Here is a 15,796-nt window from a genome sequence, read left to right on the forward strand (position 1 = left end):
ATTGGACCCCCACCTGCGACTGCTCAGTTAGTCGGAGTCACCTGGATTTGAACTCACATCTTCTTGGGGCCAAGTCTGATCTGGGATCTTATTAATGAGCGACTCGAGTTGACATCCTCCCATCAATCTTTCATGTGGGGGTGGGGCATCCCCAACCTGAGATGTGAGGATCCTTCTTCTCCATCTCTTGATGTTGTGTGGATGGTTGCTGCTGGAGCTGCTTGATCTCCATTAATTGGTCTCCACTTTACCATGCGCCTTCTTTTCTGAATAGACACACATGTATATTTCTGATGACGTAATCTGGAATTGATTTTCCACGTAACAGTGGGTGATGGACGTGGTTTTATTTGGGTGGACACTTGGGGGGAAAATTGAGGCTTGCCTGTTGTAAACCGCAGCTCCCAGACTCCTTGGCCCATCGAGAATGGAGCATGTCACCTTAATGGCAGAGTGAAAGCTGCTTGTCATGCTTGTCAGGAGCCCCAGATAGGTGTAGCTTCTTGGTCCTCTCCCTGTCTAGGTTGGGCCAGATCAACAGGTCAAGTCAACAGGCATTTCTTCCTAACAGTTAACAGTAATAGCTGGGGTTTATAGAGCACTTTAAAGTTTGTGATGCACTTTACAATTCATGTCTCACTTGATCCCTACAACCACCCTGGGAGGTAGTGCTATTATTATCCCCATTTTACAGATGAGGAAACTGAGGCAAAGAGGTTACGTGATTTGGCCAAGGTCACCCAGCTAGTAAGTGTCTGAGGCTGTATTTGAACTCACATTTTCCTAACTCCAAGCGCAACTCTCTACCCACTCTGCTACCCTGCTACCTACCATGGGCACTGAGCACAGTGCTGGGGCTGCAGAGAAAGACCAGAAGTAGTCTGTATTCTCAAGGAGCTTACTCTTAGTGGCCAGTAGAAGCAGTCTTGGAGGTGGCTCTGGCCGGTTAGGAATGGTTTTGTGGTGTCCAGTGGTATCTGTGCCAATCTTGGGGGTCAGCTCTGCTAGTTTTCCTCATACAACCCACTTAGCCCTTCATGGCAGACCCAAGTGATTGAAGCTATTGCCCATTGTGAGAACAATCCGCATTCTTTCAGGTCAGGGCCAAGGAGGGGACATTTGAGTTCACGCCTTTGGATGTATGAGCAGCGAGGGCTGGGGCGTGCTGAAAGGAGGGGGTGTGTGCGTGCACCCAGATGTGGACATCGATGGCGTCTGTAAGTGGGACACGTTTCCTGAGCCAGGGCTAGAGCAGCCGGGGAGGGGCCTCTTGAGGCTAATTCCTCGCAGTGCTGCCAGCTCTCGTGCCCAGGACAGCTGACCCTCTTCAGCGGCCACATCTCTGCTTGGTCACACAGCTGCTGGGGCAGGGGTTTGAGCCAAGCTGGCTAACTGAACGGGGCTTTTCTCTTCTTTCAGGGCTGTTTGGCGGCTGCTTTTGAAGTACTGGAGCACTTAAAAGAAAGATTCCCACCAAACAGTCAGCACGCACAGGTAACTGGCTGCGTGGATGGTGTCAGAAACCCACCACGTGTCTCCCTGAAAAGCATGAATGGGTGTTAGGTGGCTGACTGTGACTGCATGGACCGTATGATCTTGATATGAGCAGCCCCCATGCCCCTACCTGGGCTCCTCTCCTCTAATGTCTGGGTGTTTGTGATCAGTGGGAGGGGACAGTAATGGAGGAGTAAGGGGGCCCTTGGAGGGATTGCTCCAGTCCCCTTATTTTCCAGAGGAGGAATGTGGAGGTGACAGAGCCGGGCAGGGACCCCCTGGGCTTCTGGCTGCACATCCCATGGCCTTCCCAGGACCCTCCACGCTGCCTCTGCAGCGTCTCTCTGACACTGCTCTGTGGGAGGTGTGCTGATTCTGGAAAGCGAAGGAGCAGACTGAGAAGGAGGCTGGGACAGGGTCTAACTTGTCCTAAGTGGTATCTCTCCAGGGGCGGGTGGGGCCTGAGGTGGGCCGGGGTGGCTGGGGCCCAGGAGCGCTTCTGCCTTGGGTGCGGCTGGCTCCCCAGGTGCGGGGCCTTCTGTGCTGTCCAGAAGAGGAGACTCTAACGGTCCCGAGGCCTGTTGGGTGTTACCTCAATCTCTCCCTGCCGTGCTGAGGGAGCTGTGAGAGTCTGAAGGGGCTGGTTTGTCTTCCTTCCCCGAGAACCTAGAACTGGAAGAACTTTCTGTAAGCACAGTTATTGTCCTCCTGACAGCAGTTCCCCGGGCTTCTCACTCAGATGGATTCTTAGAGTCCAATTAGAAATTAGAAAATTACTGAGCTCTCTTCATGAAGCATGGTATCATTAAGCCCCTTGTTGGGTGGGAGCCCACGCTGGGTCCTGGGCAAGGCAGGCTGACGTTGTAGTCCCTGCTTCCTTGTCTCCTGGCCCGTGCCATCAGACCAAGCGGGCAGGTAGGAGAATCAGCACTGAAGTCAGCTGGAGGGAGAGATTTACCTTTGGGCCTGCGGTCACGCCGACTGTGATGTAGCACGTGGCCTTGGGTGTGAGTGAGCTCTGTGGGGAGGGGGCTGCTCAGCCGGCCAGCGGGCCCTTTGCTGTCTCCGCTCTCTCCGTGTGAGTGATTTCACACTGCAGGAGGACAGGGAACAGCCGCCGCTTTTTTCTTAACAAACAGTTTGTGAGGGTTTGTTTTTGTTTGTTTGTTTGCCCTCCAGCTGTGGATGCTCTGTGAGCAGAAAATACAGTTTGGAAGAGCTATGAATGATGGTAGATACCATGTGGCAGATTCTCTTGTAACGGGAATTACGGCCCTAAACAGCATAGAGGGGATGTATAGGTAAGAAACCGGGCACTCCTGAAGCCCACTGTTGAGGAAGTTTTTACAACTGATTTTGGTTTTGCTTGCACAGATGCTTTGTTTGTTAATGATCAGTTAATAATGTACTTTAGATTTTTTTTAACATTAAAAATGAATTCTGCTTACCGCCCTATCCCTTCTAGCTCATATTGATGGGGAGCTCTGGCTGAGACCTCTTAGAAGCATCTCTCCTCATCAGTGAAGAAACGTGTACTAGGTGGCTACTGTATGTCATTGTTTGGTGGGTGCTCTTAAGGCACAAAGGCGTAATAGAGATTGTCCCTACCCATAGTGACCTTTTCGTAATAATGATTGCTAGCTAGCATTTATATTATGCTTTAAAGTTTGCAAGGTACTTTATAAATATTGTATCATTTTGTCCACACAACAATCTTGGGAGGTAAGTGCTATTATTATCCCCATTTTACAGATGGGGATACTGAGACAAGTTGTGACTTGCCCAGGGTCACACAGCTGGTAAATGTCTCAGGCAGTATTTGAACTCAGATCTTCCTAACTCTAAGCCCAGCACTAGATGGAAGATATATACATGTTAAATCATTTTTTAATAAAAATTGAAAAAAATTGAATAAAGTACTTTTGTGTACAAAACCCCATTATCTTTTGGCATGATATCATGCTGAATTGTGTAGTATATAACTGATATACTGTTGGCAAAGCTGTGAATTGGTCCCAACTGTTTGGGACCAATTTTGTTTTGTTTCTAGGCATTGGGGTTAAGTGACTTGCCCAGGGTCACACAGCTAGCAAATGTCAAGTGTCTGAGGCCGGATTTGAACTCAGGTCCTCCTGACTCCAGGGTCGGTGCTCTATCCACTGTGTCACCTAGCTGCCCCTGGTCCAACTGTTTTGAAAAATGATTTGGAATTAACAACAGAAGTCACTAAATTCTTTATACTCTTTGACCCTGCTCTGATACTATTGTGCATGTGCTTTAAGGGGGTAAAAACAGAAGAGTAGGGCCCATATAGATGAAAAGATTCACAGTAAGACTTTTGTAGCATCAAAGCAGTCATAGTAGTTGCCTTTGGGACAATTGGGATCACAAGTCATTGGGGCAATGGCTAAACAAAATGTGATATTTGAATGTAATGGAATATTACTGTGTAGTAACAAATGATGACCATGAGGAATTCAGAGGAATGTGGAAAGATTTATATAGGAGCTGATGCAGAGTGAAGGGAGTGGAACCAGGAGAACAATATATACAATGACTACATAACGAAAATGAAAAGAGCCCTGCAAGTAAGCTCGATTCTGAGTAACTGCAGCAGATGAGGAAGCACGTCTCCTGCCAAGAGACAGACTGACATATAGAGTCAGTCATTTTTGCTTATGTGGGAGGGGTCAGTATTGGGCATGAGGAGGAGGGTATATCTAGAAGTAATTATGATTAAAAACAAAAGGTATCAGTAAAACTTGGCTTAATAACAAATCATACGTTACTGAGAATGGAGAATATTGACTGTCAATGATCTCAAGGAAATGGCTATTTCCTGTGAAAGTATCCTCTTCTCATCCTGTGAGCCTCTTGTCCGTGTGCTCCATAAATCCTCCGTGGGGCCCGTCTGGTGTGCCGGGGGCCTTCCTCGAGATCCTTGGCCCAAGATGATCTGTGATACGCTTAGAGTGCCAGACAGGGGCTCAGTGCCCGTGGGGAGGCTTTGTGCAGCTCCAGTGTTTTCCAGATAGCACCAAGGTAGGATTCTGCTTTACAGAACGAGGTTCCTGACAAGATGTCAGCAGCGCTCCGTGCCGGCCGGGTTCTGGGCCCAGCCCAGGGGTGTCACCAAGAAGAGACTGAAGAGACAGCCCCTGCCCTTGGGGAGAAGGCTGGATGCTCCGCAAAGGGCTGAAGAGCCCGTCCGGGGCATCTCCCTGATGCCATGTGCTCCTTTCTCTTTTGGTTAGGAAGGCAATGGTGTTACAAGCCCAGAACCAGATGTCGGAGGCTCACAAGCTTTTGCAGAAGTTGTTGGTCCATTGTCAGAAGATGAAGAATACAGAAATGGTGATCAGGTAAGAGGCCTGTTGGGCGTCTAATCAAATCTCAGCAAGTCTGAGGCTGATGTTAAAGTCAAAAGCGGTCACTTCTGTCGAAACCATTTAGTTGAAAACAGGATTTTGAAGGTCAGGGCTTGTTAGCCAAACAAATGCTGGTTGTAATCTACTTTTGAAGAGGAAATGGCTGTTTGGATTTCAGCTTAGCGATGTTGGTTCCTGATGAAGTGACCTAGGTCACTTTCCAGCGTCCTCTTAGACTCATTTGGAATAAATACATTTTGTAAACAAGATGCCAGATTTCAGTTATGGTGGAGAGGGACAGAAATCAGCTTTAAATGAAGATGAAACCACGATTATTCTATTGACAAACAGCAGAAAAGGCCCAAGAGTGAGGCATGAATGAGTGCTGACTTGGGAGAGGAGGCAGCGACTGCCCAGGGCGAGGTGAGGCCCCCCCCACTGGGTGACTCTCGCGCATCGGCTCCCTGTTTGTTTTCCTGTTTCTGGGACAGCGTTCTGCTGGCCGTGGCGGAGCTGTACTGGAGGGCCTCCTGCCACACCATCGCCCTGCCCGTCTTGCTGCAGGCGTTGGCCCTGTCCAGGGAATACCGGCTGCAGTACCTGGCCTCTGAGACTGTGCTGAGCTTGGCTTTCTCCCAGGTGAGCCGACCTCTTGTTTCACAGAATGCACTTGTGCGGGGGGCCTAGGGATCCTGTCACCCTCTGTGACACGGAGACTTCGCTTCCTGTTGTTGGCAGCTGGGCACGAGTGCTGGCCCAGCGAGGCTGGTGCTGTGGGCGGCGTGAGCCTGGACTCGCTGGGTTGGCATGTGCCTCTTTCATCTCCTTGTTCCCCTAGAATCACTTGGTTTCTTCCCAGTCAAAGAGACAGACTTCGGTTTGTCACAGAGTTGCTTTGATGATCTCGGGGATCCCTAGTCTTCCTCAGTCTGGGTCCCTTTTCCACCGGTGCACATTGCTCTTCTTGCTTTGAGCAGTTCTCTTCCCATGCTGGAGGGTTTCCTGTAGGACTTAACAGCATTCCCTGGTCACCCTTGTAGCATGGGGACAGCCCATCACTTCTGCCTTAGAGGGTCATACATATCACAGAATTCAAGGCCAAATAATTGATGTGTCCTTGTGTGAAATGAGGAAACCATATTGGGGCATCTCACCTGTGGTTCTGAAAATCAAATCATTTTGGATTCCCTGGAGGACACTTACACAGCCTCCTTCTGTAAAGCCAAGAACATTTTTACAGTGTGAATGACCTTCCATCCTTCCTTCCCCCATTTCTCCATTATTTAAGTGAACATGTTCCTATCTGGTCTCCTTAAAGTGGGAGTGCAGAGTAGTAGTGCGTTTCCAGAGGCACTCTGAGCCAGAGAATCCTTACTCAGGGAGAAACACAGTGACTTAGGAGAGCAGAAACAAAGCTGTGGAATGGCCACTTAGGGCCAATGTTGTGTGTTTTTTCCCAGCTCATCCTTGGCATTCCTGAGCAGGCCTTGAACATCCTCCACATGGCCATTGAGCCTATCTTGGCAGATGGGGCTGTGTTGGACAAAGGGCGTGCTATGTTCCTGGTGGCCAAGTGCCAGGTTGCTTCCGCTGCTGCCTACGAACCCCAGAAGAAAGTCGAAGGTAGAGTTAAGACAAGTCTTCGGGGGGCTCCCTTCAGGCCAGTCTCTCCAGTTTGGCTGTCAGTAGAAGGAAGAAACTTCTGTTAGATTTTCACAAAAGGCTTGCAGTGCTTATAGAAATATTGGGGTTGGGGATTTTAAAGTAAATAGATGAGTATCCTCCACAGAGGCCTACTTCAAAAATCAAAAGCCTGAATCAGACTTTCTTTTAAAAAGGAAGAGGAATAGAAACGTATCCAGGGAGACAAACAACAGGTAGAACTCGATCTCAGATCTGAAAAGCATATGGGGCGGTGTAGAGAGACTTTCCCTAATTAACCGAGTAAAGGGACTTTGCCCTTTTTTTCATCAGCTTTGGAGTCAGCCATCCTGAACCTCAGTGAAGCCAAGGGTTACTTTGCCAAAGTGGACTGCAAAGAGCAAATCCGAGACGTTCTTTACCTCCAGGCCCGGCTCTACCACATGCTGGGGAAGGCGCAGGAGAGGAACCGATGCGCCATGCTCTTCCGTCAGTTACACCAGGAACTTCCGTCTCACGGGGTTCCCTTAGTCAACCACCTCTAGCTGAGCACGGCCGATGCTGGCCTTGTTGGCAGCGTTTTCCTCTCCTCGCCTTTTAAATGATGTATTTTTTTGTGCAATCATTTGTGTGTTATTGGAATCCACTTATCAATAAAAGGACTGCCTTCAGTGTAGCAAGTTCTCTTTTATTTTGTTACTGGAAAGTAGATCGAGGCTTCCTTCCTTCTTTCCTTCCCCCCATCCTTCCAGATTGTGACGGCAGAGATGATTATTATTGGGTTTTGTGGTTGTTGTTGTTGTTGTTAAATATTGGCCGCGTCAGCGAAGAATTGGAAGCGGCAGAGGCTGTGTTCTGTCTAAGCCCCCTTCCTGCATGTTGTGAATTGTCCGCACCTGCATAAATGCCTTTGTCAGTTGGTTGATTCTCCCCTGTTTGGGGAGAGGAAGATGGAAAGAAAAGGAGTGAAGCCCAGCTGAAATACAGCTTCAAGAGACAAGATGTCGCAGAGGAAATGATGGAAGTGTGTGCAGTGAACCAGGGGGAGGCGGGAAGCCGAGAGGGAAAGCAGAACAAGAGAGACTGCTGAACAAAAATCTATGGAGAAGGGAGGGAGGGGGAGGAGAAGGGCAGAATGGAAGAACTGGGACAGGTGATGCAGAATTTGGAAATTTCCTAACTGGTTGTTAAGCAGAGGGATACAAGGCTCACGGTAACTGAGTGTAAGCTCCCTGAGGGCAGGGACTTTTTTCATTTCCTTTTTTATCATCAGGAGCTATCCCAGTGTCCGACACCATGTCGTTAAAAAATGCTTATTGATTTGCTTGTGAAGAATAGGGCTTGAAGCAGATCTGATTTCCAAAAATGTCACTGCGAAAACAACAACAAAAATCTGTAAGTTGTAAACAACAAATCCACAGCAGACGACCCACTTATTCTAGGTAATAAAGAGTGTGGGGTGGCCTTGTGTTTAAATGGGACTTTCACTGGTTCTGGAAGCAGAAGTCCTGGCTCTGAATCTCAGTCCCAACTTCTCTGGGCCCTCCCCTTTGACAGGATAAATGATCTCTAAGCGTTTGACCCTATGATCCTAAATCCCATCAGCCTTAGGAAATTAGCCAACAAACCCCCACTGGCTTTGCTTTTGCTAGTCGTCAGTGGCTTGAGATTTTCTCTTAAAGCATCCGCTGTGGCACCAAATAAATCCTTCTTTGTGTATCTGATCACCTCAAAAGGCAGGTGCTATTAAAAAAAAAATGTGACTCAAAGATCTTGAGTGTTCACTGTCTTGCATCCCATGCATTTGTGAACTTTCTCCACATTCAGCAGCGTAAGTGATCAGGCACAAAAACCCTTAGCCATGAATGACGAGAATGACATGAGCCCAAGGGAATGAGCCGCAGGGGGCTAGCTCCATGTACGCTATTGCTCAAATGCACATTGTGTATCCCTGGTCTCCTAGTGGAGGCCTGTACTATTTCACAGTCCCTTTTGAGTACTAGCAGAAAACCCCTGTGTTTTTAAATCCTAACAGCGGCTGTGCTCCAGACATCCTTATAAAGCAAGAAGGACCAACCAGAAGCCATTTATTTAAGTGTGGTTTCCAGCTTTGGTTCCTGGTTGGATGAACAATGTTTTCTCTCAAATAGAACTCTGTGAAATGGTTGAAGGCAGCTTATACCCAAACACTTCATTACCTTAAGTAGTAGCAGTAGTGGTAGCTTAAACCACTAAAGCTACCTGAAGCTTAAAACTACCCTGAGACTTTTGGGATACCCACTTATTTTTGTTGTTCAGTCATGCCCAACTTTTCATGACTCATTTGGGGTTTTCTTGGCAAAGATCCTAGAGTGGTTTGTCATTTCCTTCTCCAGTTCACTTTACAGATGAGGGAACTGAGGGAGAGAAGGGTAAGTGACTTGCCCAGGATCACCCAGCTAGTAAGTGTCTGAGGTCAGATTTGAACTTGGAGCGTGGTCATGGATCACCTGGGCAATCACTCCAAGGGGTCTGCAGAGAGCCGTTACACAATATAAATGGGAGCTAGAGATGAATAAGGAGATGGTAGGGGGTAGAGTGCTGCTCTTGGGATCACCATGATCCTGGTTCAGAGCCTCCTAGCCTCACCAGTCATGTTACCCTAGGCAAGTCACTTAACCCTACCTCAGGCAACTGATCCATGATTCCATAGGCTAGTCAGTTCTAGATCTGGGTCTATTTCCTAACTCAGGTTTACATAGCACTTTAAGGTTGGAAAACTGCCTCACTGGCAACTCTATGAAGTAGCTAGTGCAACTCTTATGATACTCAATTTATAGATGAGGAAACTGAGGCTCGGTTTACATGACTTGCCCTTGGCCACAGAGCCAGTGAGTGTCCAAGGCAAGATGGAAGCCCAAGTCACCTGACTCCAAGTCTTGCTTTCTGACCACTCTCCCTCAGTTTCCTTCTCTGGACATTCTTTCTTCATCTCTACTTCTAGAATTCCACATTTCTTCTCAAGGCTCAGTGCAGGGTGTCACATCCCCTATGAAACCTTTATTGACCCCTCCAGTCATTAGCTGGGTCTCTTCCAATTACTTTGTGTTTACTCATTTGTGTATGGGTTGTGTCTCCTCGGCAGTAATAATAGTTTAAATTTAATGCTTTAGGTTTACAGAATGCTAGGTGGTACAAAGGCTGGAGCTCTGGACTTTGAGTAAGGAAGACCCGAGTTCAAATTCTGACCCTGTCACTTACTACCGCGTGACCACATGGACAAATATGGGCAAAATACAGGCCTTGATTGCCCCATCTAGAAAATGAAGGAGTCGGAAGTAACGACCTATAATTAAGTCCTTTCCACCTCTAACCCTATAACCCCATGGCTACTTAGTTCTTAGAGCAGTCCAAGTTCACAAAGCTACTGAGTATCAATCAGATGGGCATGAGGATGAAAGCTTCTGAAGGGCAGGTGACTGTGAGGCTTAGCACCCTGCACATAGTAGGTGCTTAGTAAATGTTTGGTGAATCGAATTGAAATACAAATAAAAGAAAATGGAGTTGAACCTTAAATTAGGTTCAATTTTATTTTATTTATAATATTGTTATATAAACTTCAAGAATAATTACCATCAGAATACTATTGCGCTATAAGAAATGATAAACAGGATGATTTCAGAAAAACCAGGAAAGACTTACATGAACTGACACAAAGTGAAGTGAACAGAACCAGGAGAACATTGGACACAGTAACAGCAGCATTGTGCAATGACTAACTTTGATAGACTTAGCTCTTAGCAACAGAATGATCCAAGACAATCCCAAAGACTCATGATGAAGCATACTATCTGGAGAAAGAACTCAGACTGAAGCATGCTATTTTTCACTTTTACTCTTTTTCTTTTATTTGAGTCTTCTTGTACAAAATGACTAATATGGAAATGTTTTACATGATTGCACATGTATAACCTATATCTGATTGCTTACTGCCTCGGGGGGGGGAAAGGGAGGGTAGAAGAGATAGAATTTGGAACTCAAAACTCTAAAAAAAATGTTAAAAATTGTTTTAACATGCAATTGTAGAAAAAATTACATATATATGCATATATGTGTAATGAATAATTACCATCAATTTATTTTCTCTGTCCCCTTCCAATCTCTTCAACCATTTGTTGCCATTTATATATGTAAATATATATAAATGCATATTATATATGCATATATATAGGTTTATACATAAAATATAGTTCTTAGTTTGCGTTCTAATTTTCTGTCCTCATTTTATGTCACTTTGTGTAATGATTTCCATATTTCTTGGCATTCTTCCTATCTGCCAAGAGAACCCAAGGAAAGCGCCCAATAATTGGCACAGATCTCCTGTGGTGACCTTATGGAAGGGCATGGACAAGAGACTTGGCATAGCACGGGTAGGCATGGACGAGTTGTTATCTTCAAGGTTGGAGGGAATGTGCCTTGGTGGACGATGTCACAGGTACACTGGTATATTGGAGAGTATTCCATTACATGGTAAAACCCAATTTATGCTGCCATTTCCCCGTCCTTGGACCTGTGGATCACACTTCATTTTTTGCTATTTTGTTACAAATAAAATTGCTTTGAATATTTTTGTACATGTTTTCCTCCCCCCCCCTTTAATAACATCCTTCATGTGTTACTAAAATTCACCTTGAATTTATCTTGTATGTCATTATTTATGTACATGTTACCTTCTCAATAGAATGTAAGCTTCTTGAGAGCAGGAATGATGTCCTCTTCATCTGTGTTTCTATCAGTGCCTGGCACATATGTCCTTAAGAAATGCTTGTTGATTGATTGTTGATTGATTGACTCAGTTTCCTCATCTGTAAAACAGGGGTACTTCAATAGGGATATTACACTTGCAATACTTACTTCCTAGAGTTGATGAGGACCAAACGAGACAATAATATTAAGTTCTTTTTCAGTCTGTAAGTCAGTAAACATTTATTAAGCACCTACTGTGTGCCAGGCACTGTGCTAAGTAAGGGCTGGGGATACAGAAAGAGGCAAAAGATAGTCTGTGACCTTAAGGAGTTATGCAAACCATCAAAGTGCTGTATAAATGCCAGCAATTACCATTACTTTAATTCAATGTATATTGTCACCTGCCCTTTTGATGTGAAAGAGCAATGCACAGTGAAAGGTAGTGTAGTGGAAAGAGGACTGGATTTGGATCTGGGTGCAGATCCTGTCTTTGCCACTTAATAATAATAATAGCTAACATGAACATGTATAGAGCCCAGATGTGCCAGGCACTGTGCTAAGTGCTTCACAATGATTATCTCATCTTGCCTTCAAAACAACCCTGGGATGTAGTTGCTGTTTTTATTCCCATTTTACAAATGAGGAAACTGAGGCAGATGATCTTAAGTGACTCGCTCGTCAGTAAGTGACAGTGACTAAGTGTCTAAGGCAAGATTTGAACTCGTCTTCCTGACTCCAGATCCAGTGCTCTATGCACTATGGTGCCACCTAGCTGCCTTACTGATTGTGGGACCTGGGGCAAGTCACTTCACCTATCTTCCTCAGTTTCCTCATCTGTAAAAAGAGTAGGATTTGAGACCTTGAAGGGTCTTGCAAACTCTAAATCCATGATTGAATGACATATTGGCATAGTTGTGCCTCTGTCTCCATTGGGGTGTTAGGGTCATCGGGGTCCCCAGGATCTGGTGAGCAGAAAACCCTAATGAGAATGAATTCCTTTAGGACAATTTGAGAAAGAAGAATGGAGCAGTTGGCACTTTGGAGGTGAGAATATTCCAATGTTTTCTTTTGTCCAAGTTATTAAGACACAGGATTCAAATTTAGCATTTACTTGTTTGGCATTGTGTTGCCAAGACAACAAGGGGCCCATCACTGGATGAGGATAGGGCAGGCTCTTACTGCTCTAGCAGAAAGAAAATGGGGAGGTCAGGGCTCGTTCTCCCAATTGGCTCTTGAGTGGAAATCCTTTGTATGGAGCAAGAGGCGGCATGGCTAGCAGTGGAGAAAGAGCACTGGGGATGATGTCTGAGGACCTGGGTTCAAATCATGGCCCTGGGACTGTGTGACCCTGGGCAAACTGCTGAACCTCTCTGGACCTTGCTTGCCTCTTAAGTAAAATAAAGGGGTTGGACTAGTTGACCTCTACATTCCCTTGCCTAAGTTTCTAATCCTAACCCTAACACTCTTTGTGTTAGAGAAATGAATGATCTGGGAGATAAAATTGTGGTACTTTCAATTCAACAGCAACAACAACTACTAGTACTCGTACTGCTAACCACCACTCCAAGTACATTACATTAGTACAACTAGTACACCACACTAGTAGTAGCTAAGTGGTACAGTGGATGGAACACTAGGCCTAGAGTTGGGAAGGTTCATATTTCTGAGTTCAAATTTGGCCTCAGACACTTACTAGCTGTCACTTAACCTTGTAAAATGAGCTGGAGAAGGAAATAGCAAACCACTCCAGTATCTCCACCAAGAAAACCCCAAATGGGTTCACGAAGAATCAGACACAACTGAAAAATGACTGAACAGTAGTAGTAGTAGTAGTAGTAGTAGTAGCAGTAGTGGTGCTGGTAGTAATAGTATAGTAGTAGAAGTAGTCTTAGTAGTAAAGGAGTAGTAGTAGTAATAATATTACTAGTACTAATAGTAATAATGTTACTAGTACTAATACTAATTTAATACTAACAATACTAATACTAGTATTAGTTAACTAGTACTTATATATTGTGTCACTGGATCATCACAACAACCTTGGGAGGCAGGTACCATTATTAATCCCAATTTTATAGATGGGAAAACTGAGGCAGACAGAGGTTAAGTGACTTGACCAGGAGCACACTTCTAGTCACCAAGGTTGGATGTGAATTCAGGTCTTCCTGACTCCAAGTCTAGCACTCTGTTGTCACATACACACACACACACAAACACACACACACACATGCCCATGCACACGCACACATATACACGTGCAAACATGTATATTTGTGTATGTGTATTTATATGTATATATATTTATATATATGTATATGTAATGTCTTTCAGGTTTGTAGAGCACTATCTCTCTTGCTCCCTCTTCTCTCTCCGTCTCTCTCCTCTCTTCTCTCTCTCCCTCTCTCTGTCTCTTTGTGTCTCTCTGTCTCTGTCTCTCTCTGTCTGTCTCTCTGTTTCTCTCTGTGTCTTTGTCTCTCTTTCTCTCTCACTCTCTCTGTCTCCCCTCCCCCCTTTCTCTCCTCCTCTCTCCTCTTCTCTTCCTCTTTCTCTCTCTCTCTCTGTTTCTCTGTCTCTGTCTCTCTCGTTTCATTTGATCCCCACAATGACGCTGGGGGCCAGGTGGCCATAGTCAGACTATGTTCACGTGGAACATTTACTTTTTCTCCTGCCACTCTCCTCAGTCCTTTGTAATCTGGCTTGGGACCCCATTACTCATCTGAAAACTTCTAGCCCTGAAATTACCAGTTATTATTTTTTTCTTTTTGAATTTTGAGTTCCAAATTCTCTCCCTCTCTCTCACCCTTCCCATACTCACTGAGAAGGCAAGCAATACAATAGCAATTATACATGTGAAATCATTCAAAACATATTTTCATATAAACCGTATTTCCAAAAAAAGCAAGACAAGTAAAGGAAGTGAGGAAAATCACGCTTCAGTTTGCACTCCGAGTTCATCAGTTCTCTCTGGAGGTGGATAGCATTTTTTCATCACGAATCCTTCCAAATTGTTTTGGATCATTGTACTGATCAGAGTAGCCAAGTGTTTCACAGTTGATCGTCATTATAACATTGCTGTTACTGTGCACCATGATCTCCTGATTCTTCTCAGTTCACTTTGCATCAATGTATATAGGTCTTGCTATGTATTTTCTGAAACCACCCCCTTTGGCATTTCCCACAGCACAACAGGACTTCATCACAATCATACGCCAAAATGCGTTCCTCCATTCCCCAATGGATGGGCATCCCCCTCAATTTCTAATTTTTTTTTTTTTAGGCAATTGGGGTTAAGTGACTTGCCCAGGGTCACACAGCTAGTACGTGTCAAGTGTTTGGTCTGAGGCTGGATTTGAACTCAGGTCCTCTTGACTTCTGGGCCGGTGCTCTATCCACTGCACCACCTAGCTGTCTCATCAATTTCCAGTTCTTTGCCACCACAAAAACAGCAGCTATAAATATTTTTGTACATGCCTTTTCCTTTTTCTCTGATCTCTCTGGGATACAGACCTAATAGTGATATTGCTGGGTCAATGGGTATACAAAGTTTTATGGCCCTTTGGGTAGAGTTCCAAATTGTTCTCCAAAATGGCTGGATCAATTCACTACACCAGTTCATTAGTGTTCCAATTTTTCCCACTTTTCCTTCAGCATTTGTTATTTCTGATAGGTGTGAGGTGGTACCTCAGAATGGTTTTAATTTGCATTTCTCTAATCAGTAATGATTTAGAACAGGGGTGTGGCCTTTGTTTTACAGAACAAATCCATAAAGCCACAGGTTTCCCATCCCTGATTTAGAGCATTTTTTCATATGACTATAGATAGCTTTGATTTCTTCTGAAAACTGCCTATTTATATCCTTTAACCATTTATCAATTGAGAAAAGGCATTTATTTTTTTAAACAATTTTTTTCTCTAATTGCATGAAAAAACAATTTTTTTCTTTTTTTAAAAATTAATTTATTTTGATTTATCAACAATCACTTCCATAAGCTTTTGAGTTTTAAATTTTTCTCCCCCTCCCTCCCCATCACCCTCCCCAAGACGGTGCACAATCTGACATAGGCTATACATATACATTCCTATTCAACATATTATCACATTAGTGATGTTGTAAGGAAGAATTAGAACCACCAGAAAGAGGAAACCAAACACAAGAGAAGAAAAAAAATAGCAAATAGTATGCTTCGATCTGCATTCAAACTCCATAGTTCTGAAAAAACAATTTTTAACATTTAAAATTTTTTTTGAGTTCCATATTCTCTCCCTCTCTCCTCTCCCCCAACTTGATCTAGATTATACATGAATGACACTTATTTTTATAAATTTGACTCAGCACTACGTTCAGCATATATTTGAGAAATGAGGCCTTTATCAGAGAAACTTACTGTTAAAAATATTACTTCATTGTCTATGGTACCTTTTAACAAAATGTTGTTTCCCTGATTATCCCTTTTAACTAGATCTATTTTTGCCTTTGCTTTGTCTAAGGTCAGGATTGCAACCCCTACTTTTTTATTTAGCTACTTTTTTAGCTCAGCTGAAGCACATTAGATTCTGCTCCAGCCCTT

General features: G+C 44.5%; 1 protein-coding gene across 1 annotated transcript in view; it reads left to right on the top strand.

Moving 5' to 3' along the window:
- The window catches only part of ANAPC5 (anaphase promoting complex subunit 5), a 32,792-nt gene extending 25,613 nt beyond the window's left edge, over positions 1 to 7,179 (top strand). The window contains exons 12-17 of the mRNA XM_027853506.1: positions 1,420 to 1,494; positions 2,674 to 2,795; positions 4,749 to 4,856; positions 5,354 to 5,501; positions 6,323 to 6,485; positions 6,837 to 7,179. Coding sequence (XP_027709307.1) covers positions 1,420 to 1,494; positions 2,674 to 2,795; positions 4,749 to 4,856; positions 5,354 to 5,501; positions 6,323 to 6,485; positions 6,837 to 7,048 — 828 coding nt within the window. The 3' untranslated portion in view covers positions 7,049 to 7,179. The remainder of the gene's footprint in view (positions 1 to 1,419; positions 1,495 to 2,673; positions 2,796 to 4,748; positions 4,857 to 5,353; positions 5,502 to 6,322; positions 6,486 to 6,836) is intronic.
- The last annotated feature ends 8,617 nt before the right edge of the window (positions 7,180 to 15,796 follow it).

Source organism: Vombatus ursinus, unplaced genomic scaffold, assembly GCF_900497805.2.
Source record: "Vombatus ursinus unplaced genomic scaffold, bare-nosed wombat genome assembly UNPS02009994.1, whole genome shotgun sequence".
NCBI lineage: Eukaryota > Metazoa > Chordata > Mammalia > Diprotodontia > Vombatidae > Vombatus > Vombatus ursinus.